This window comes from Miniopterus natalensis, chromosome 6, assembly GCF_054644295.1.
Source record: "Miniopterus natalensis isolate mMinNat1 chromosome 6, mMinNat1.hap1, whole genome shotgun sequence".
In the NCBI taxonomy this organism is placed as follows: Eukaryota; Metazoa; Chordata; class Mammalia; order Chiroptera; family Miniopteridae; genus Miniopterus; species Miniopterus natalensis.
In genome coordinates this window covers 52,798,058-52,817,699 of record NC_142086.1, presented here as the reverse complement: position 1 = coordinate 52,817,699, position 19,642 = coordinate 52,798,058, and the positions used below count along the sequence as shown (strand labels likewise).

The 19,642-nt window shown below is 40.1% G+C and overlaps 1 protein-coding gene across 2 annotated transcripts in view; it reads left to right on the top strand.

Annotated features, from left to right (window-relative positions):
* The window catches only part of LPP (LIM domain containing preferred translocation partner in lipoma), a 601,611-nt gene extending 598,334 nt beyond the window's left edge, over positions 1-3,277 (top strand). For both annotated transcript variants that reach the window (XM_087818248.1, XM_016200064.2), the window contains one exon: positions 2,732-3,277. In XM_087818248.1, the coding sequence (XP_087674374.1) occupies positions 2,732-2,860 (129 nt within the window). In that variant the 3' untranslated portion in view covers positions 2,861-3,277. The remainder of the gene's footprint in view (positions 1-2,731) is intronic.
* Positions 3,278-19,642: the final 16,365 nt, after the last annotated feature.

Genomic DNA, 19,642 nt, shown 5'->3' with positions numbered 1-19,642 from the left:
GAGGGTTTCTTGTCAAGGGACATGTAATGTAGTCATTTATAAAGCAAAAGGCAGCAAGTGTTTCCCCAATGATCCAGGTCTCAAAAGGGCACCAGGTTCAGAAAATGAATTTAAAACACTTTCTCGTTCTGGTTCTATGAGTTACCCAGGCTCCTCTTCTGAAGCATGTTTCCTGTTTCCTACTAACTCTCCCTGGGAGTATAGCAGTTTTCAGCTCCCCCGCTTCTTCTTCTTTGTTTTAGTTTATTGATATTTAGACAGAGAGAAAGGGAGAGGAAGAGAGAGAAACATTGATATGAGAGCAGAACATCGAGCGGTTGCCTCCTGCATGACGCCCACCGGGGATCGAGCCCGCAACCCAGGCATGTGCCCGATGGGAAATGAAGCCTGCAGCCTTTTGGTGTACAGGACGACACCCAACCAACTGAGCCACACCAGCCGCGACCCAGCTCCCTCTTCTGTCTGAGGGGTAGTATGTGCTTCCCCATTACCGCATCTTCCTGAGGTTAGCTCGTCTAGTCCCACTAAGGAGATCTTGGCAGGCCCAGCCAGCTCTCTGGGGCTGCATTAACCCCTTTCACTGCCTGAGCTATAACTGGCCACCTGTCTTATGCAATGTGCTTTGTTTTGTCCTAGAACTCGAGTTGCCTAACATGAGAAAAGATAATAAAAACAACAGCTTTTATAAGTTTTATAACTAAAGGTTTTATAGCTAAAAACGAACAACAATATCCAGCCATCACCTTTAAAATTGACCTAAACCATAAGCGTGGAAGAGCTAATGGATAATTTAGAGATCGTTTTACAGATGGGGACACCGAGCTCAAAGAAGAAAAGCTTCCTAGCATTTCTTACACACATGCCAATAGGCTTTGACTTTTAAGTGGTTTTGTGTTTATGCTAAGAGTTGCATGAAATGTACCTTTCCTCCTTCCAGATTAAATGATAGCTGTACAAGTTCAGTTTACTTTAAAATGCTGATAATTTATTTAGAAACAATACTGTAGAATGAGAGAAACAGTGAATTCGAAGAGAGTAGACCATTGTTCTAGTCACTGTATCACAGTGGACAAATCACTTCCCTCTCTGCTCCTCACCGCCCCCTCTCTGAAATGAGGAGGTTGGCCCAGCCGGGTGTGGCTCAGGGGTTGAGTGTTGACCTAGGATCCAGGAGATCACGGTTCAATTCCCGGTCAGGGCACATGCCCAGGTTGTGGGCTCGATCCCCAGTTGAGGACGTGCAGGAGGCAGCCGATCAATGGCGACTCTCACCATTGATGTTTCTTTCTCTCTCTCTCTCTCTCTCTCTCTCCCCCTCCTCCTCTGTCTCTGAAATCAATAAAGATATAAACAAATAAAAATATTTATAAAATGAGGAGGTTGCATGGATGTGACATATGACTCCGTTTGGATCTAAGATTCAAGGCATCGATGGTTCCAGCACTGTGGTCGCCTCTGGGCTCTTTAGAGTGCCAGATGACTATAGATGTTACCTCATTCAATGCTTTAAATCATGTCATTTATGAAATGTCCTCCTTTCTTTTTATGATGGCAAAAAGACTTGGTTGGGTTCCACTATCCGTTTCTTGAATGCCTCCAGCACTGCTTGTTCATTTTGGTAAAGCCAACCTTCCTGGGGAGCCCAACTCCTGCTGCCATTGCCTTCTAGGCGACACCCTTTTTGAACTTAAATCTCATTATTCGTCAAACACAGACACAAGCCCCAGTGACCTCTTTGCTGTCGTGGTGGGCAGCGGGGTGAGGCGTGCAGCAATCGTGGCCTTTAAAGAGCGTCTGCGAAAGGTAGCAAGGACACACACCTCCAGAGGAAGTGCTACATTTTTTTTCTAAAGAAACTTCCATTTTCTCCAAAAGTAAGGGCCAACATTTAACTATTATTTAACACTTTCCAAAAGGAACCCTCAAAGGTGGTACCAACAATAATATAATTTGTTACAGTTATGTAGCTCTTGGCATTTTTTTTTCAAAGTACATTCACATCCATTATCCTCTTTGATCTTCCCCACGGCTTGGTAAGGTAGCAAACGCAGGAATTAGTCTCAGAGTGGCAATCAGCCTTACCTGCAGTGACACAGACAGTGTCAGAGCTAGGGGCTATCTCCTGGTGCAGCACTCATTCCTCCGCATGGTGATACCTCCTTAGGAAGCACAAGAAGTCATTGTTCTCCACAAACCTTAGGATTTTATTTTTGCTACGACTGGGGTAAGTATGCAGAGCCCATTGGTGGCCCTTCTGCTTAGCAGGAGCCACTGCACGACTTTGCCTTTGCTCAGAAATGCCAACAAATTGTGTCCCTGAACCTGTATATTTCTTTTGAGAGATCCTTACGCTGATGATAGAGGGTAATAATGAATTCATGGTTAGAGATCTGTTTTATTTTCTCCTGTTCTTGGCATTGCCATTTGGGTTAGGTAACAAAGCTACCATTTGAGATCCCAGAGGCTTGGATTCTTCTCCTCCTGAAATTGTATTTCCTATGAAGTGACCTTTACCCTGTTTTCATATATGTCTTTAATATATAATTCAGTTTTTTTTAAGATTTACTATGCTGCATACCGGGGATGGATTGGAGGGGCGTGGTGGTATGTGAAGTGGAGAGATAAGAGGCCGCATTCTGAAGGCCTTGAATGGAAAGCTGAAGAATTTGATCTTCACATATGTCGTTTACATTTTCACTTACGTTATTTCCATCTGTCTTTATTTTCCTAGGATTGTGGCGGTCTCCTGTCTGAAGGGGATAACCAAGGCTGCTACCCTTTGGATGGACACATCCTCTGCAAGACCTGCAACTCGGCCCGCATCAGAGTGCTGACCGCCAAGGCTAGCACCGACCTTTAAGTTCAGAGGCCCCTTCAGCTGGTTAGTTGGTGGCACTGAAAAAAATGAAACACCAAAAAAAAAAAAAGTAATAATAATAAGAAAAGCAATAGGAAAATAGAAGAAAGGCATTCAAGCTATGGGATGGTCTCTGTTCTTCATGTAGTAGTAACCTTTCTGTAGAAACACATAGATTCTGAGATTTTTTTTTAATGTTCTTACCAACTACACATTTCACATTTAATTATGTAGGACCTTGATGGGGCTTTGTTCCCAAGGACTTCCACATTTTTGCACGGATTATGCTCCATCCCATTCACTTCTGCATTCCTGTAAGCTTTAATCCCTGTGTTTGTCTCACTTTTTATCTGGTTGAGTGGCTTTTTTTAGGGTGGTATTTGCTGTCACACAGATTTTCCTGGGTGAGCCTGCCAGCTCACAGGTAGGCTTGAAGTGTCTCCACCCTATCATATCCACATTGCCTGTGATCATAAAGGACAGCCATTCTTTCTTTGAGTATTGAAGAGTATATCTTTCTGTTGCTCTAAATGGGTCATGGCCCTTGTGGAGGAAAAATACATAATTTATGTATTAGGCTCTAAAGAATTTTAGCTGTAAATTACATAGCTTAAAACAAGCCCAAATTTGTAACCATCCAAATCAAAATCCATAGTGACCAGTGGACAGGGCTCATTTAAAAATAGACATTAGTGAAAGAGATCCAAATTTCAATCTTTTTATAAAGAAATTACAAATGGGATATGCTGGAAAAAGCATTTTGGGGGTATGTTTGAAAAGCCCATTATGATTCCACAGTATCATCTTAAGATTTCCCTTTTCCATAATTCCTGGACATGGTGGAGGCAAACGTGGTTGTCTCTAGAATACAACATTTTTTATACTGTCCCACTTTTCATATTAGACATATTGATGTTTTATTCTGATATTCAAACATGACTACCAAAATGGACTTTTTCTCTAGTGAAAGATCGCTTTAAAGAGCCGTTCAATCCCCTTCTCCCCAGACCCCAGGTCCTTTTTGCCTGATGATTGCTAATCAGGGCACACAAAATAAAATTGTGTGGTTTTGTCTAGTTTACTTTCAAAAGTCAGAAAAACTTGAAAAGATTGTGAAACCACAGTTTCATTATTCTCTTAATCCTCCTGCAACTCAAATTACATATTACAGGAGACATTTTCATATCATCAATTTGACATGTACACCATACTTTCAAAGACAATCACTGAAAAAACAAGTTGCTTTTCTGAGATAAAAATATGCAGAGTCTATGCCTAGAATCTTTACTCAAACTATTGGGCAGAGACGTGCTTGCTTGCCGGCTGCAAAGCCATAGTTCATTAGGTTCTAACTTGTTTCTTTTACAGAGAGACAACTATCTTAATAATGGCAGGTTGCCGTTTTTTAAACTAATCAAGTCTTTTGAATTGAGATTTCTTAAACCTTTCTTCAAATCTTCCACAAGTATATACTTTTAAATTATGAAGTATTTTAAATATACACAAAAGTATAAATAATAATATAATGAATCCCTATATATGTAACAACCAGTTTAAGAAATCAAATATAACAAATATAGTTACATTCCCCTGGGTACCCTTCCCTGATCCCACAAATAGATTTTTCATGATTATAAAGTGATAGAGTCAGTTTTTTAGTCTTGACTTTTTTTTTAATTTTTATTTTTAACACACAGGACAGAAATTTTAAAAATTATTTTTGCATGGTTTGAATTGCAACCCGTGCCTCAGGAATTCCAATTAAATTTATTTTACTTTAGTGAGAACAATCATAAAGATGGTTCTTTTTTTTTTTTTCATTAAGAAATTCTTAAGCCTATGGTCACTATAGCTCATCTAAGTGAATTTGTGGCTCATATGCTTTGGTCACCAAACAGTTTTGTTTTAGAACCACCAAAGTTGTAGCTTTTTAAAGTTTTTGGGTTTTTTGACCACTGTCCTCTCTTTACCTTACTGCTCTTATCTTTGATCTTAAATTTCTCATAATGTGAAACACAATGGGATTCACTTTGGGCAGCATGTGGATTTTAGGAGACAATGGTGATTGTATATCTGAGCTTCTGTCTTCCAAAGAAAAGGCCAGACCATGCTGCTGACCTCAAAGAGCACTGACTGTTAGACAATCGGGTGATAATATAATGTTTAAATTGCTTCAATAACTTTGTTTTCTGAGATACATTTGGGAAAAACTGTCTTTAGGCCAAAAGCAAAGAGCCCAATATATTGAGAGATGGATTTTATCTCTTGAATAGCCATCATATTATTACACATATTGCCAAAAAAGGAAGAATTTATTAAATATTTATACTATGACATGCAATAACATTCTACTTCTTTGTTACATTTAAGTCCTTATGTAACTGAATGTTTACAAGCCAAAAAAAAGTTATGAGAAAACACTGTCACAGACCCATCACTGTGGCCTTGCCAGGACACTGCTTGCTTCCAAACTTTATAATGCGTGTTTATCACATAACCTCAGAGTATCTTTACCAAAGATTTTTAAAATAAATCTTTTTTAATATAGACTTATACTTTTATATAATAATGAATGTGCACACATACATATGCAGAAATATTTAGATTTAGATTTTTCTTTCACAAGGTATAATAAGGAAAGGATCCTAACAATATTTTATTCTGGGATTTCTTAAATATATGATTTATTACTTTCTTGTCTTTTCCATTAATCACTTGGTCTAAACAATGCCAATCACTCTTCACTGTTTTAGTTACATGAAATGTTGCCTATAACAGAGATTTAAAGATCATATTACCTTAATGATGATAATTCTATTGTCTTTTGATATATTGTCTTAATTGTTGACATTTAAATTCATAAATGATAGATAAAAAACATAGAGTCTATAAAAGAAAGTTGGTAAAAAAATCTACTGGTTTTAAAAAATTGTCAAGGACACAATATTTGGTAATTCTGTGTAACATGAGAGACATGGGAAAAGGAAAACAACCCACTGTCATAGGCTCCGCAGATAGTTTCAAAATCAGGTTTCTTCATTGCCTGGATCCCCAGCTCTTGCTGGCTTAACGTGGAGTCCCATGTGCAAACAAAATTGCCTTTAAAATGTAAAAATCAGTCATGTGTTCCAGCACAAGGCATCGAGGCTTTGAGATCCTGGAAATCTCTGCAGCTCAAAGACGTGGGTTCTTTTTCTTGTCATTAATGGATTGTTTCTGATGGAGCAACTTCTATGATCAAAATTACTGCATTGGGTATATGCTGACTAATGCAGTGAAGTTATCAACACTATCATTGTTTTCTCACTATGAAAGATCCTTCGGAGATGCTTGTGGTGATGTTTAAAGTATATAGAACTTTAACTACATTTAAACAAGTATTTTTATCTTGGTCCAGAGGAAGAAAGAGCACTTCTACCATGGGGCTGTAGTGAAGGCTTTTGTGGGATACAGAAAGGACTCTGAAACACAACTTCCAACAGTTCTCCTAGTTAGTAAAAATCCTGTTAATGTGAACCAGCCAGGAATAACAGTGTTATTTCTATTTGATATGGTTTGGGCTTCTCTTGTCAAATCTGTGTCTGCTGCCCCCTGATCCCTCTGTTATCAAGTTCTGAAGGGTGTTGGGGAAATGCTGGCAGCTGCTAGGGAGATCAGGGAAACACTGATGTAACCTCACAGCCTCTCGCCATCCCTCTTGGCTTGGAAAGGCTCTTTTCCCATATACATTTCTAGAAATATTGCTGTACTACCTTAGTATTTCACATTTGTAGTTTAAACAAGCGATTGTCCATCTGTTGCCTAGAGCTGTAGTACATGTGTGTTATGAAATATGACAGCATGTTCCATACCCTGCTTTAGCCATCTGTAGAAAACCAGTAGGCTGAAAAAGATATACCTCTGTGAAATGTTCCTCGAGTCCCTTTCCCGAGATTGCTCTTTTGGTGCACTTTCGTGGGAGACAATCAGAGAGCAACATATATGCGTACCTTCTTCTTAAAGACTCTTTACGCTACTACAAATACTCCACCCAAGCGTCTGTAACATAAGTCTTAATCCCCAAATCTCAAAGATACACTCACCAGGAAAGTCCCACAAAATCCAAAGAGGTCTGAACTCTTCATCTTAAACTGTCCTAATGGTATTTCTTTTCTCTTTTTTGTCTTGAAAGTACCTTACGGATTTCTAAATTGGGGAAACATTCTTAATGTCCCCGAGGTGATGTGTTGGATGTTGTTAGTGATTATGTTTGGTCTTACTCTGGTTTTAGGAGGATAATGAAGACAAGACTTCACTTTGAACCTTTAACAGCCATTCAGCATATCTGCTTTCTAAAACTGCCATAGTTTTGTGGATTGGGGGTGGGGGGTAATTTAAGAGTGGACAGAACAAGTTGAGAGTCCTAGTTCTGTGTCATTATGGTGCAACCATGAATATTTCAGGTCAAGTTACATATCTGACATAAATATAATGAAAATCTTCTCGTGAGGCTGTTGTTTGGTTAATATATAGCTTCAAACCTTTAAGGATTTTCTGATTGAAGCTGTGCAACTTAGGGAGAAGTCTTCCTTACTGTTTCCCTTCCTCTTCTTCTCTCTCTTTGTCCTTTTGTCCTTCCTCTCTTACCTTCTTTCCTCCCTCCTTTCCATCCTACCTATTAATGTTACCCTGCTTGGGCTTTTCATAAATAAGTCAATGCATTGTGGTCCTTATGGTATTGTGATCATAATAAGGGAAGGCTACCATGAAATGTATGTAGCATCCATAAACCCTTTCTTTAAAAGGACATACTTCCCAGATAGTGTTTATCTGTAAAATAAGATGAGATGATAGAGTCTTTGGGTTTTATCTTAATGAGTTTTCATCAGAGCCTCAGATCAGAGTTCTTGGTAAATTCATATATGACTGCCCTCCTTTTCTCAGATAAATGCAAAGTAATCTTTCTAAAGCTAGGTTAAGATTCTTTTTTTTTTTAATCCAAAGCATCTTTGACCAACAAAAGAAGGATACTTTTAGTGGTGGCATGTTATTTGATTCCACTGAAACTTGATGCTTTTTCTTAGGGCAAGGAAAGCTATTATTCTTCAGGAATCTTTGCACATATAAGCATTTTGCCCATGACAGTGATATTAAATCTGAATAGCTGAATCGCAGTACTTTGCAAGCGGTAGGTCAGCACCTGAGTTGTTCCTGGAGCACATATTGCAGGCCTGTAAGCTGTTTATAAAAGCAACCTGAAAACAGGTCTGGGTCCCTCATTGAAGTATTTTGTTAAAATTTGGGTCTGAGATTTTTTGAACTCTGGCTAATCCCAGTAAAAATATGCCCTCTGTATCCTTTTGTTTGTTTGGGAAAAGCTTATAATTCTAGGACTATATTTCCATTTTTGGTTTCTGTCCTTTCATTTTCTACACATTTTCACAAGGTTGACATTGATTTTCCTTTTGGGGATGGTTACATATGAGGAAAGTAAAACATAATACATACTTAATTCAGTACACAAATGAAATTGCCAAGAATAATGAGAAGTCCCCATGAGTATGTTTTGATACACAGACAGAGGGTTTTTTGGTTCGTTTGTTCTTGTTGTTGTTAACCTGTCTCCAAGAAGAGTGGGACTTGGGACTCCTCCCAGACAGGGATTTGAGGGGAGAGGCAGTCTACAATTAAAACTATGACAACCCAGTTCTTGTATAGTGTAACTCTGAGAATTTTTAGAAGTGTTTTAGGGATCAGCAATCACAGTTGTTTTAAAAGGTAAAATATGTATATTTCCAAGTTAATGAGGTATTTAAAAATCACTGTGGCTAACAATATATTTTTCCACTGTCAGAAGAGAATAAAGTGAGAGCTGCTGCTAGGTTCCATCGCATGGCTGTAACTACACCAGAAATTTTATAATGACCTCTCATCCCTCTGAGAGGGGGCATAGCTCGCCTCTCTGAGAGACGGCGATGCATATTCTGACATATTCTTAGGGCAACTGCACTACACGTTAAGCATCTCTGCAGGTCAGAGGCGTCTACATTCACACAATGTTTATCCCTTCCTAATGTACTTGCCTGGTGAGCACAGTAAGCAGGAGTTTTTCTGGTTGTGGTTTTCACGTTCAAATCTGTTCATCTGCTTTCTGTAATGTCTTGCCTAACAACTATACTATAACTGATTTGTACTTGTTTTCTCTTCTTAGTTGCAAACATAGAAAACTAAATATAAAACGGCATATTTTTTCTTCACTTTAGAAAGGAAGGACACTTATTCTTGTCTCTATTTTATTTTCCTGGCCCTTGTGCCAAAAAGTTTGACTTTATTTTAGTTATCCAACATGCAAGTGGCTTATTTTGGGGAAAGTTGTGTGGAAGATGCATTTTTACTGAACTCAATGACACTTCCCCCTTGAAATTACTAAAATCTTTGCTTTTTGTTTCTCATTATTTAATGTACAACAGTCTCTCACCACACTATTAAATATCTCTATTTCCAGCCTTTGTTATAAACAAAAATTAATATTCTATGAGCAAAAAGATACACTTGAGAGGAGGAAACCCTACAGCTAATTCCTCTGTAAAACTTTAAGGTGTTTGCATTAATACTTTCCCTCTGTATGTCTTTGTTAATTTTTCCAAGTTTCTGATCCATTTGGGGACAAGAGACAACTTCCTTTACCTATTTCTGATAGACATTTACCTATATACCCAAATGAAAGCCTTATAAAGCATTCACAAATCTGTTCAGTCAACTTAGGCACTGAATGTAGCTTCTAATCCAGTTCTCAACCTCAGGAATAGAATCATCTACCAAGGATGACACAGGTGTCACTATGTCGTCTTATTCTGTACACCAGTGCAGAGGTCGATAGGTGACCCCAAACACCAGAGCTGTTCCTAGACCCTAAGGAACAACACGGCCCTTATTACCATGACCCTTTAAGGATTTGAATCTCCTCTGTTATTTTCCTGACACATCACCATCCCACATCTTTTTTAGACCTGTAGTACTGGTTCACATCTATCCTTTCTATCATCAGGGCAGCTCTTTTCTACAAAAGTTCTTCCTTATGTTGAACAAAAATCTGGCTCTGGGGCTACACAAAACAAGTCTAATGTCTAAACCTTTGCCTCTAGGTCAGATATCAATAACTCTTTCAACTGTCCCTCATTTACTGACACAGTGTCAAGGCCAATTTACCCATCTACTTTCCCTTTAAACAGTTGAACCATAAAACATTTCTGATTTTATTTCAATCTCCTTTGAAACACAGCAATCACCTTGGTTCAGGCTAGGTGAAAAGGCTTTCTTCAAGGTTGAAAGTAAATAGAATTTGAATCACCCAAAGGAAACTGACACTCAATGTGGAAATTTCTCCCGAGGACTCAACCCCAGGAGAAAGAATGCTTGATGAGGATAGATCTCCCATGTGTACAAAATGTGATGTCTCGTACTGGTTTTGATGTTGCCAAAATCAAAGTCATTCTGAAAACAAGAAACGAGCTACTTGGTAGATGGTCAGAAAGTCTCTTCAACTCTTTCCTTTTTTCCTGTCTTCTCAAGAATAAGACAATTCTTGGACATGTTTCCATACTGAATATGCAAAATACTGCTGGATACTTTATAGGTTCAGCATACATGTGTACTGTCTGATTTGTTTTGAGAGTCACTTCCATTCTTCTGCATTCCAATGTTTATACCCAGACTTTAAACCAAGTGAGCAGCTTTCCTACATGATCGATTAGGAACTATGCTTAGGAGTCCCTATTTTCTCTTTACATTTGCCCTTCTAATATCTTTATGCCTTACTCATTTATTTAATTTAATAATCACTGTAAGAGAATCAGCCCCTAAGAAACTTTGATTCTGGCCAAATGCAGTAAGAGCAAGCAGGTTCCACTGGTGCTCCATGGGAAGGAACATAGTGTCAGGATGGTGTCAGGAAGAATCATTCTCCCCAGTGGCATCCGTAAGGTTCATGGAGGAGTGAAATTTGGTGGGAAACCTTGAACTGATGCATTGATTGATTTAGTTTTGAGGGAAGAATATTTAAGGCACCAGAAACAACGGAAAAGCAGAGGCTACGTTCAGAAAAGACCCTGCGCTTTCAGTATCACGGATTCTGGAACCTCCTTAATGGGAGAAAAGTCCTCCAGATATTCAGGGTCAATGGGAAGGAAAAGGCATAGCGGACAGCTAATTCAATTTTTATTCACTTTTTTATTTCTTTATAATTGAAAGATAGGATGAGTTGCCAAAATGTAAATACAGCAATACAGTATGAACAGGAAGCCTTATTTATACCATACAAAATGTATATTCTGACTGGCTCATAGCTACGTATTTCACTCTTGCAGCAAACACACCTGTGTGTTGAACCCTCACAGGAGACTGAGCAAGACACTCCTGTTTCCTATTGCTTCTACGTCCACAATTAGAAGGGACTCCACAGCCACCTATTCCATTTAGTGCTAACATTCCCTTACAGATTCATTGCTAAGTGATAATACAGATTCTGCTTCAACATCACCTGCATCAATGAGCTCATCACCCCTTAAGGGCTTCCATTTCCTCTCTCGCACTTGGTCCCAGTTCACCCTTGACTCTAACCAGCCTTCGTGGCTTATGTTCTTGTTGGTGCCACACTAAGCTCAGCTCATTTTCAGTACAAAATTTAATTTGCTTCCTCCCTCCACTTTCATTTAAGATGTATTTTTGTGTTTTGGCAACACATTACTTTTTTAAAAAAACAGCTTTGAATTTTAGCTGAAGATTATTAAAAAATCTTCTTTATACATCCTTAAAAATTGTGAAGGATCTTATGAGGGTCAGACTTAGAGTTTATGAGTGTTTTGTTGTTTTGTTTACTTTTTTATTCAAAAGACAAACTCTTCTGTCAGTTGTTATGTAGTTCTATGCTTTTGCCCAGTAACTGTTCCATGAATAGTGCACTCTAGTTATCTGGCCTGCCAAGGACCTTAAAATGTTGGGAGATGTCAGTGTGTGATCTCCACTTTTAATGAGGAAACAGTAAAAGCAAAAGACAGTGGTTCTGTAAACACTCATCACTCCTGGCCAGTCCTGTGCAAAAGGAAATCATTCTTGGGGAAAGGGGTTATATTATGTTATGGTTTTATGTAGAAAGGTATAAATTCTTTTATCATTGCCCTGGGTTGTTGTTTAGTTTCCACAGCATTTTTGGTCTATGGAAGGACAAAGCTCGCAGCTTCTCCCAGCCCAGTTTTGAATTAGAGAGCCCTATTGGCAGAACCTGTCATCAGTCTCCCGGGCGGACCTGGGGGTGGTTTTCTGAGGTTTAAAATAATAATTCCTAAGAGAGCTTACAAACTTCTTTCGCACATAAAACAGCCCTGGGAGGAAGGTTATTAATAGCCCTATCCTGGAAGAGAAAGCTGAGGCTCAGAATCATTAAGTGACTTGCCAAGAGCGATACAGCTGGTAAGTGGCAAATTTGAGGACGTACTCCGGGCTTGCAAGTCCAGTGTTTTCTGCAGTGGCCACTCTCAGGGCACAGAACACCAGGGCACAATATCTTCTTGCCACAGACTAAATTGCCCCCCGTTCTAGGGCATCCAAGGAAATGCACACAGACCATTTAGTCTCAGGTGGCAAATCCACGTGTGCACGGTGGGGGACCCTTTAGAGCTGGGTGCACCGTGTCATCATGTGGGAAAGGCCCAGGGGTTTCTGTCTGATCAGCGATGTGATGAAGACGGTGAGCAAAGGCCACCATGAAGAACAAACAACGGTGGCCCTGAAGCACACAGTACAAATTTCCCCAGAGATGTTGGTTTACTTTACATTAACTGAAAAACTCTCGGGGACTGTGAGGTTCAGAATATCAGCCAAGATCCTCTCACTTAGAATTCAGTGGAGGGCACAGGGGACTTGATCCTTAAGCCAGGTGTCTCCTGTGGGCTGCGCTGTGTGCCCCGCACAGGGAGGAACTGCTGGAGGTAAACGTGCACATTATTTTCTCTCTGTTCACACTTACTGAGCCTGCCAAGTGTGTGTCACTGCATCAGGCGTTTCGAAACCAGCCGGCCAACCCATGACCTTCAGACGCCTGTGAGCAAATACTGTGGGACTGATTGCGATTCTGAGCTTTGGCCTTTGCCATTGGGTAGACCGGGCATCCTGGGCTGTTGTAATTCTGTGACTTGTGCGTGCTGCCACAGGGATTCGGCACTGTGTTTCCAGGACACTCGCTGGGAAGCCTCCGTGTTATTCTAGGAGCTGCCCTACATGGCCGCTCAACAACTGCCGTCCTTTCTCTTGATCTGCCTCCCTCAGGGCACTGCACCCTTTGATGTGTGCTCTCGGGCTTTTATTTCATCCCATTTCCCTCTTATAGTTGTTTGGCATTCGGTTAAAATCTGTGACTGCGATTGAAAAGCATTCTTTCTTCATCTGAGTTAAATCTGCTGCAGGAAATTATCTGATCTAATAAGCTTTCCAGGCATTTTCCCTCCCTGGAGTGCACCATCCATCAAGCCGGTCTCATCATCTCTCTGCTTATTCCCAGGGATTAATGAGGCCAAGTTCAATAACAAATGGCCTCTCACGTCTTTTCCAGTCCTCACACCTAGGAAACACAGGCCGGACCAGCAGAGCAGTAACCTTGGCTGAGATGGTCGCATTCAGTCTGGAAAGGCACCTCATTGTCTGTGAAGTTTGATAAATGTTGTGGCTGATGGATTGGAAAACAGTTCTTGTAGAATAGATGGAGCACCCCACCCAAGAGTGGATTAATAAAGGAAGCATTCTGAGAAGTTTGCAGAATTATCGAGGTGAGTACACCTGAGAAGAGGCTCACTTAGGTGGAACCTGTGACATCTTATGAGATGACAACAGGACAGTGGGGCAGTCAATATGAAAAAGCAGCCCTTTAAAAAAAATAAAAGGAGCCACAAACCCTGATTTTTCTTTCCATAATATAAAGAAAATTATTAATAAAAAATATTCTTCCTCCATTCTGCACATTATAGCGCCCCATATTTAGGGAAATACAGTTGTGTTATCGTGAAAACACACACCCAGACACGTGCACACACACAAGTTCTCACACAGATGCACACAAACATCTTCCAGGAAAGCTGATCCTTCAAAAAAGAAATCTTATTTTCAAACACTTGGGTTTTCAGGCCAGAAAATTAACAATTCCTAGACCTGACCCATTTTTTTGTAGCAGCCAAAAAGGAAAAGTTATTTAAATTTTGTATGGGCCCAATTATCTCTTAAAATATTCCAAAGCTATTTGAGATGGGGCTGGAAACTAGGGTGCTTCTCCCCCGCTTGATTTGCTTTTTGTATTTTGATCTGTGGGGAAAGGGGAAAGAACTGTTCTTGGGCACTGCTGCGTTGCCCCCTGGTGCGGTGTCTCCTTTGCTTCACACTGAGGCGAGGGGTTAACTGCGGTTCTTGACTCCGTCTCCCCACGAGGAGAGAGTAAATGTGAAGCCTGAACGTCTGTCGTCAGCAAGTTATTTAACTCCATTTCCGAACTCCTGTAGAAATGGGAAGGAAGGAGAGCTCGTTTTTCTCGGATACCTTTCTCCTTTTTTCTTGTTTCTTTTTCTTCTTTTTCTTTTTTTCTTTCATCCTTGGGGACTTATGTATAAGGGGAAAAAAGATTCAGTTTCTTCTATTTTCTTTTTCTCTTTGGGTGACAGAGGATGATCACTTGGTAATAATAATGCATGGGAAGTAGGAGAATAGCCTACCCAGGTTAGGATCAACCTGCCCATGTGTTTCATTCCTTCAAACACACATATTGAGAGAAAAAGGGATTTTTATAATTTAAATACTAACAACAGGAATCACCTCATATCTTAATTTTCAAATAGTAAAAGGTGAGCTGACATGTGGGCAGTGTCTGCATTTTACTAATTCTATATACCCTGTGCTTAGTTTTTAGATGAATATCAAGTACATCAACATATGAGGGTGAAGTTGCCAAAAAAAAAAAAAAGGCTTAAAATGCCTTACAGCTCCCTCACTAGGAAGCACATTGAAACTGGTACAGACTGTGCCAGCCTTCTAACTCAACTGAGGGATATACTTAGGAAAGGTTCAGAAGCCTGGACACTAGATCTTATCACCAATGGTTTATAATTAAGGAGTTGCAGGATCATTTTTAAACTACTTCCTTTTACTACCCATTTATTCTCTTGGAAAGCTAATGAGCACGTTATCCAAGAATTATTTCCTTATTAGACAAAGTCAGAGTATTTCCCCCCTAAAAACCTGAATTATACCCTCATTCTTTTTCAGGAAACATATCAAAGAGCACATAGAATTAGAGATGACACTGACTTGCCTGATTCTTTAGCATGAGTAAGATTATCACGGGATTTAATGTGCCTTCCGTGAAAATGTAAACTCAGATGCAGAACTCTCACAGCTGAATGTAGCACTGAGCTCTCACTGCGTCGTCTCTGCAGTGATTTACTTAGACTTTTTGTTTGGTTTTGTTTTTTCAACTTCACCTTTATCGTTAGCGTAACAGATCTGGGGCTCTCTCTCTAGTGGGAATATGTGCAATTATAAGACGCACCCATAAAAGGAAGGGAAAAACTTTCTGAGTAGCAGCGCAGTGCCGGGAAGCAGACGCGACATGAAGGCGCAGAGCCCGAGGCCGGTCGTTTTCTCTGAGTCGCGCACATGCTCTGATTTCATGGCTCCGTCGCAGGCTTTTCTCCTTCTGTGCCGTCACCTTGGAGAAGAGCGATTGCGCCTTCTCCAAGTCTGCCTTTTAACAGCTTCAGTTGAGTTGGCAAGACTTCCCCAGCTCTGAATATAGCCATTTGCCGACTCCGGCCTCTGCGAGACTGACTCAAATCTGTGATCTTCTGTTCAGCATACACATCAGCAAAGTGAGAAGATGAGCCCTAAATATAGGCTCTATTAACTTTACTTTTAGATTCACTGCCTTCAAAAAGTGCCTATTCTGAGAAACATAAACGTTATCCCTCCATATGTATGTACACACGGTACCCAGAGCCCTACTGTGCAGCCTCAGAAACATGCCGTCCGCAGGAGTAGGTGCTGAGATAAGGAAACCTTGCCCAGTGGGAGGAAGTCACTCATCTGCAGTATCCCATCTCGAGTGGCACCGTGAAATGGGCTGCAAACACATCCCCTGAGCATTCCTTGCTGATGCAGCCACTTTATATTTATATCCTACTGGATGGTGGCATATTGCTGAGGTTTCTTGTACTCTGCTTCAAGGGACTATATGCTTTATGCAATTGGAACATTTAGTCAGGAAAAGAAATTGTAAAAGAGAATAGAGCCAGGGCCTGTATTAGGATATGTGTCATATGTGTTTTATAAACTAAGCACTGGTGGGTTTAAAAATGTCAGCACATTTCTTCTCCTTTTATCTCTCAGGCTAACATCAGTGAAAACTAAAGAAAAAGTCTTGGCTGTGAGGATTGGAGGCTCAGGGGGCCAAATGTCCTTGCCAGATCCTTAGAGCATCTCTACTTTGACTCCTAAAAATAGTAGCACGTGTTGCTTACCGGCTTCTGTTTTCCTAGTTCTGTCACTGGCGTTATACCTGCACATCTTTTTGATGGAGCAGCGGCACAGCTGTGGCCATAGGACAGAGTCCAGGTAAATGGGACAAGGTAGACAGTGCACGGTATTCGGAAAAGGGTTAAAGGAAGGCGTGCTTCCAAAAAGGATCTTTCTCAGTGTGTCGTCTGACTCGACCAGCTGGCAAAGCGCACTTGCCAAGTCGCTCTCTTTCCTTCTAAGTCAGTTGGCTCCAGGTTCACTTGAATAGGCCTCTGCTTCGGGAACGTGAGACGCCTCGAGTTAGTCTTTCTCCAAGGAAGCCCTTGACATCTTAATCACAAAGTTGTCTCCCACCCCACCCAGTTTCACCAGATAGAAGGAAAGGGGCCCAAGCTATGGAGGATGGTTTCCATGCCATTGTAGGCACCATCCGCTCCCCAGGTAAGGAGCCCCACCATATAAACTAGGGGTGAGGGCGAAGGAGATTCCTACTCCATGATTCCACCCTACTTTAATTGTCATCATCTGATAAGACCAGTTGGCTTCTTGGAGAAAGAGTGATACTTTTCACCAACAATGTCTATCCTTCCTGTTAAAGTTCTTTTTTATTACTTTGCCTTATCCAATTTGAACACTAATCAGTTTCTGTTTTATAGAGGATCAGGTTTTAGTGCTAGAAAAGAGTTCAAACATCTCTGTGTGACATCAGAAGGGGCATTGGGATACAGAGGCTTTCGACCCTGGAAACAAGATGCACTGGGAAGGAGCATGGCTTTCCTCCAGGTTTCAGTCTGATGATCGAGACTATGAGAGAGAGTTTTATGTACATGTTAAGTGGTGTTTACAGTTGGATAGGTCTAGGAAAAGGGGGAGATAGGGAGAAGCCAGGTTTTCTCTATGCTAAGAGCAAGAACTTCCCACTAAGTACAATCATAGCTCCACCATGATCACCTGCTAGTCAGAATAACATTCCCTGACGTAGAAGAAAACACACAAAAAATATATAGGGAATATGCCTTTTTTCACATGTGTGATACTGACAGAGACATGGTATTCCTCAAATGGAGGTTTCCGTTTGCTAATTTATTCTTAGAAAATTGCATTTCTCCACTGCATCATGAACCATCACTGGCATATCCAAAATAACCCATGTGGTTCCTTATGAAAATTAGAGAATAAAACCTGTTATAAGCAAATGATTTGGGTATTTTCTTTTGTATTTATGTATTATCAATCTATATTAAAATATGTTTCTATGTACCTTCCATTGGTTTTTTTCTATCAATTATATTTTTCCAATGCTCTATAAAAATAATAATGAAAATCATTCTTTTTTCTGTAAAAGAACTGCAACTACTTTATTATATTTAGAAACCCAATAAACTTCTAATTACTTTTACTTGCCTTTGTATTGTTTGCTTTCCATATGGTCCTCTGAGAAACAATGTCTCTCAAAGCAAATATGAGGCCAAGAAGAGTATGAAGGTACCACTTTCCTGTGCTATTAGCACAGAGGTCTTCAGGTTGGATGTGTTCTGAAATTACTGCTCATTCTGTTTCTTATTCTTGTTTCTCTTTTTAAAGTTGGATCTAAGTAAATGGGTCCCTAGGGCTGGGAGCTGGGGGTTTTCCACTCTCATCACCAACCACTGGCTGACTTTTTCAGTTTTATTCCCATTGTACTATGCATACTTTTCAAACATTGAGAATCCACTCTATACTAGGCACCTGAAGGGATACAGATATAAATCAGACATACAGTCTCTGCTTCCCTCTAGTCCAATGGAGCTGATAGATATAGATACAAATAACTATGGGAAAGGGAAAGAAAATCAGACACATGGGAGGGTAACTTAGCATTTTCAATAGTATCACTGTTCATTATATTTTTAATAGTCCTGTGACCTGGAATTATTTTAGCTTCATATTGTAGATTAAAATGCTGAGAATATAAGAAATAAAGTTAACCCCCAGATCACTGCTCATGCACAAAACACTTTTTAAAAAATTTTTTAAGTTACAGGTGTTGAGTAGAACCCATTATTTCTGACACCTACTCCAGTGGTCTATCCACTAAACCTTAAGAGTGACTAGAACTAGAGGGTACATAAAACTCCTTCCATGAAATTCAAAGGGATCAGTGGGGGAAAAGGGGAGCATCTGTAATACTTTCAAGAATACAGATAAATTAAAAAGTAAAAAGAGAATTTACAACATAATAAATTGTGAAGTTCTAAAGAGAAGAAAGAGAAAGAAAGAAAAAGAGAGAGAGAGAGAGAGAAAGAAAGAAAAGAAAGAGAAAGAAAGAAAGAAAGAAAGAAAGAAAGAAAGAAAGAAAGAAAGAAAGAAAGAAAGAAAGAGAGGAAGGAAGGAAGGAAGGAAGGAAGGAAGGAAGGAAGGAAGGAAGGAAGGAAGGAAGGAAGGAAGGAAGGAAGGAAGAAGGGAGAGGAAGGGAAGAGCATCCCTTCTCTCTTCCACTGGAGCCTTGGGTTGCGGCTCTCCAACATCAGTTTCCGCCTACTACTACTGAGGGACCTGAGATCCATGGAGAGAACTCCGCGAGAGGCCCCTATCTTTAAGGTGCCAGACACCAGATACATCTATGATAAACAAATGATGGATAAATCACAGGGACTCAGAGTATTCACAGCTTCATGCCAGAAAGTTGTACATGAAGAAGGGCATATCACCTGTAACCTTACCTTCCTTTCCCTATTTTTCTCAAATTATCCACTTTATGTTCTTTGGCCCTCTTGCTCTCTGTATCCTAACACTGCTATTCTAACCATTCATTTGTTCCTATTCATAGAATATGAGAGCTAAAACAGCCTGTTGACAGCACCTACCTTACTTTGTGGGGAATAGTAAGTCCTGGAGATAGGAAAGGATTTACCCAAGGCCACAAAATAATTGAATGACAAGACTGGATCTTGAGTCCTGGCCTCCTGATCTCAGTCCAGTGCTACCACAGTGATGATTCAATAACGCAGAAGAGAGTGGGAAAGAGTTCTATAATTTCCATTTCTAGGAAAAATAAAGGCATTTTAAAATGTAGAAGAAATGAGAGGGGTTAATGTCCATAGACCCTAACCAAAAAAATTCTAGAAGATATATTTCAGGAAGAATGAAAATCAACCAAGAAGGAATATTAGTGATAGAGGAGGAGGAAGCAAGCAAAGGATATGGCAACCATGTAGCTCTGTCTCAGCTAGGTTGGGTTTATCCCAGGAAGCTGAGAATAGCTGAACATCAGAA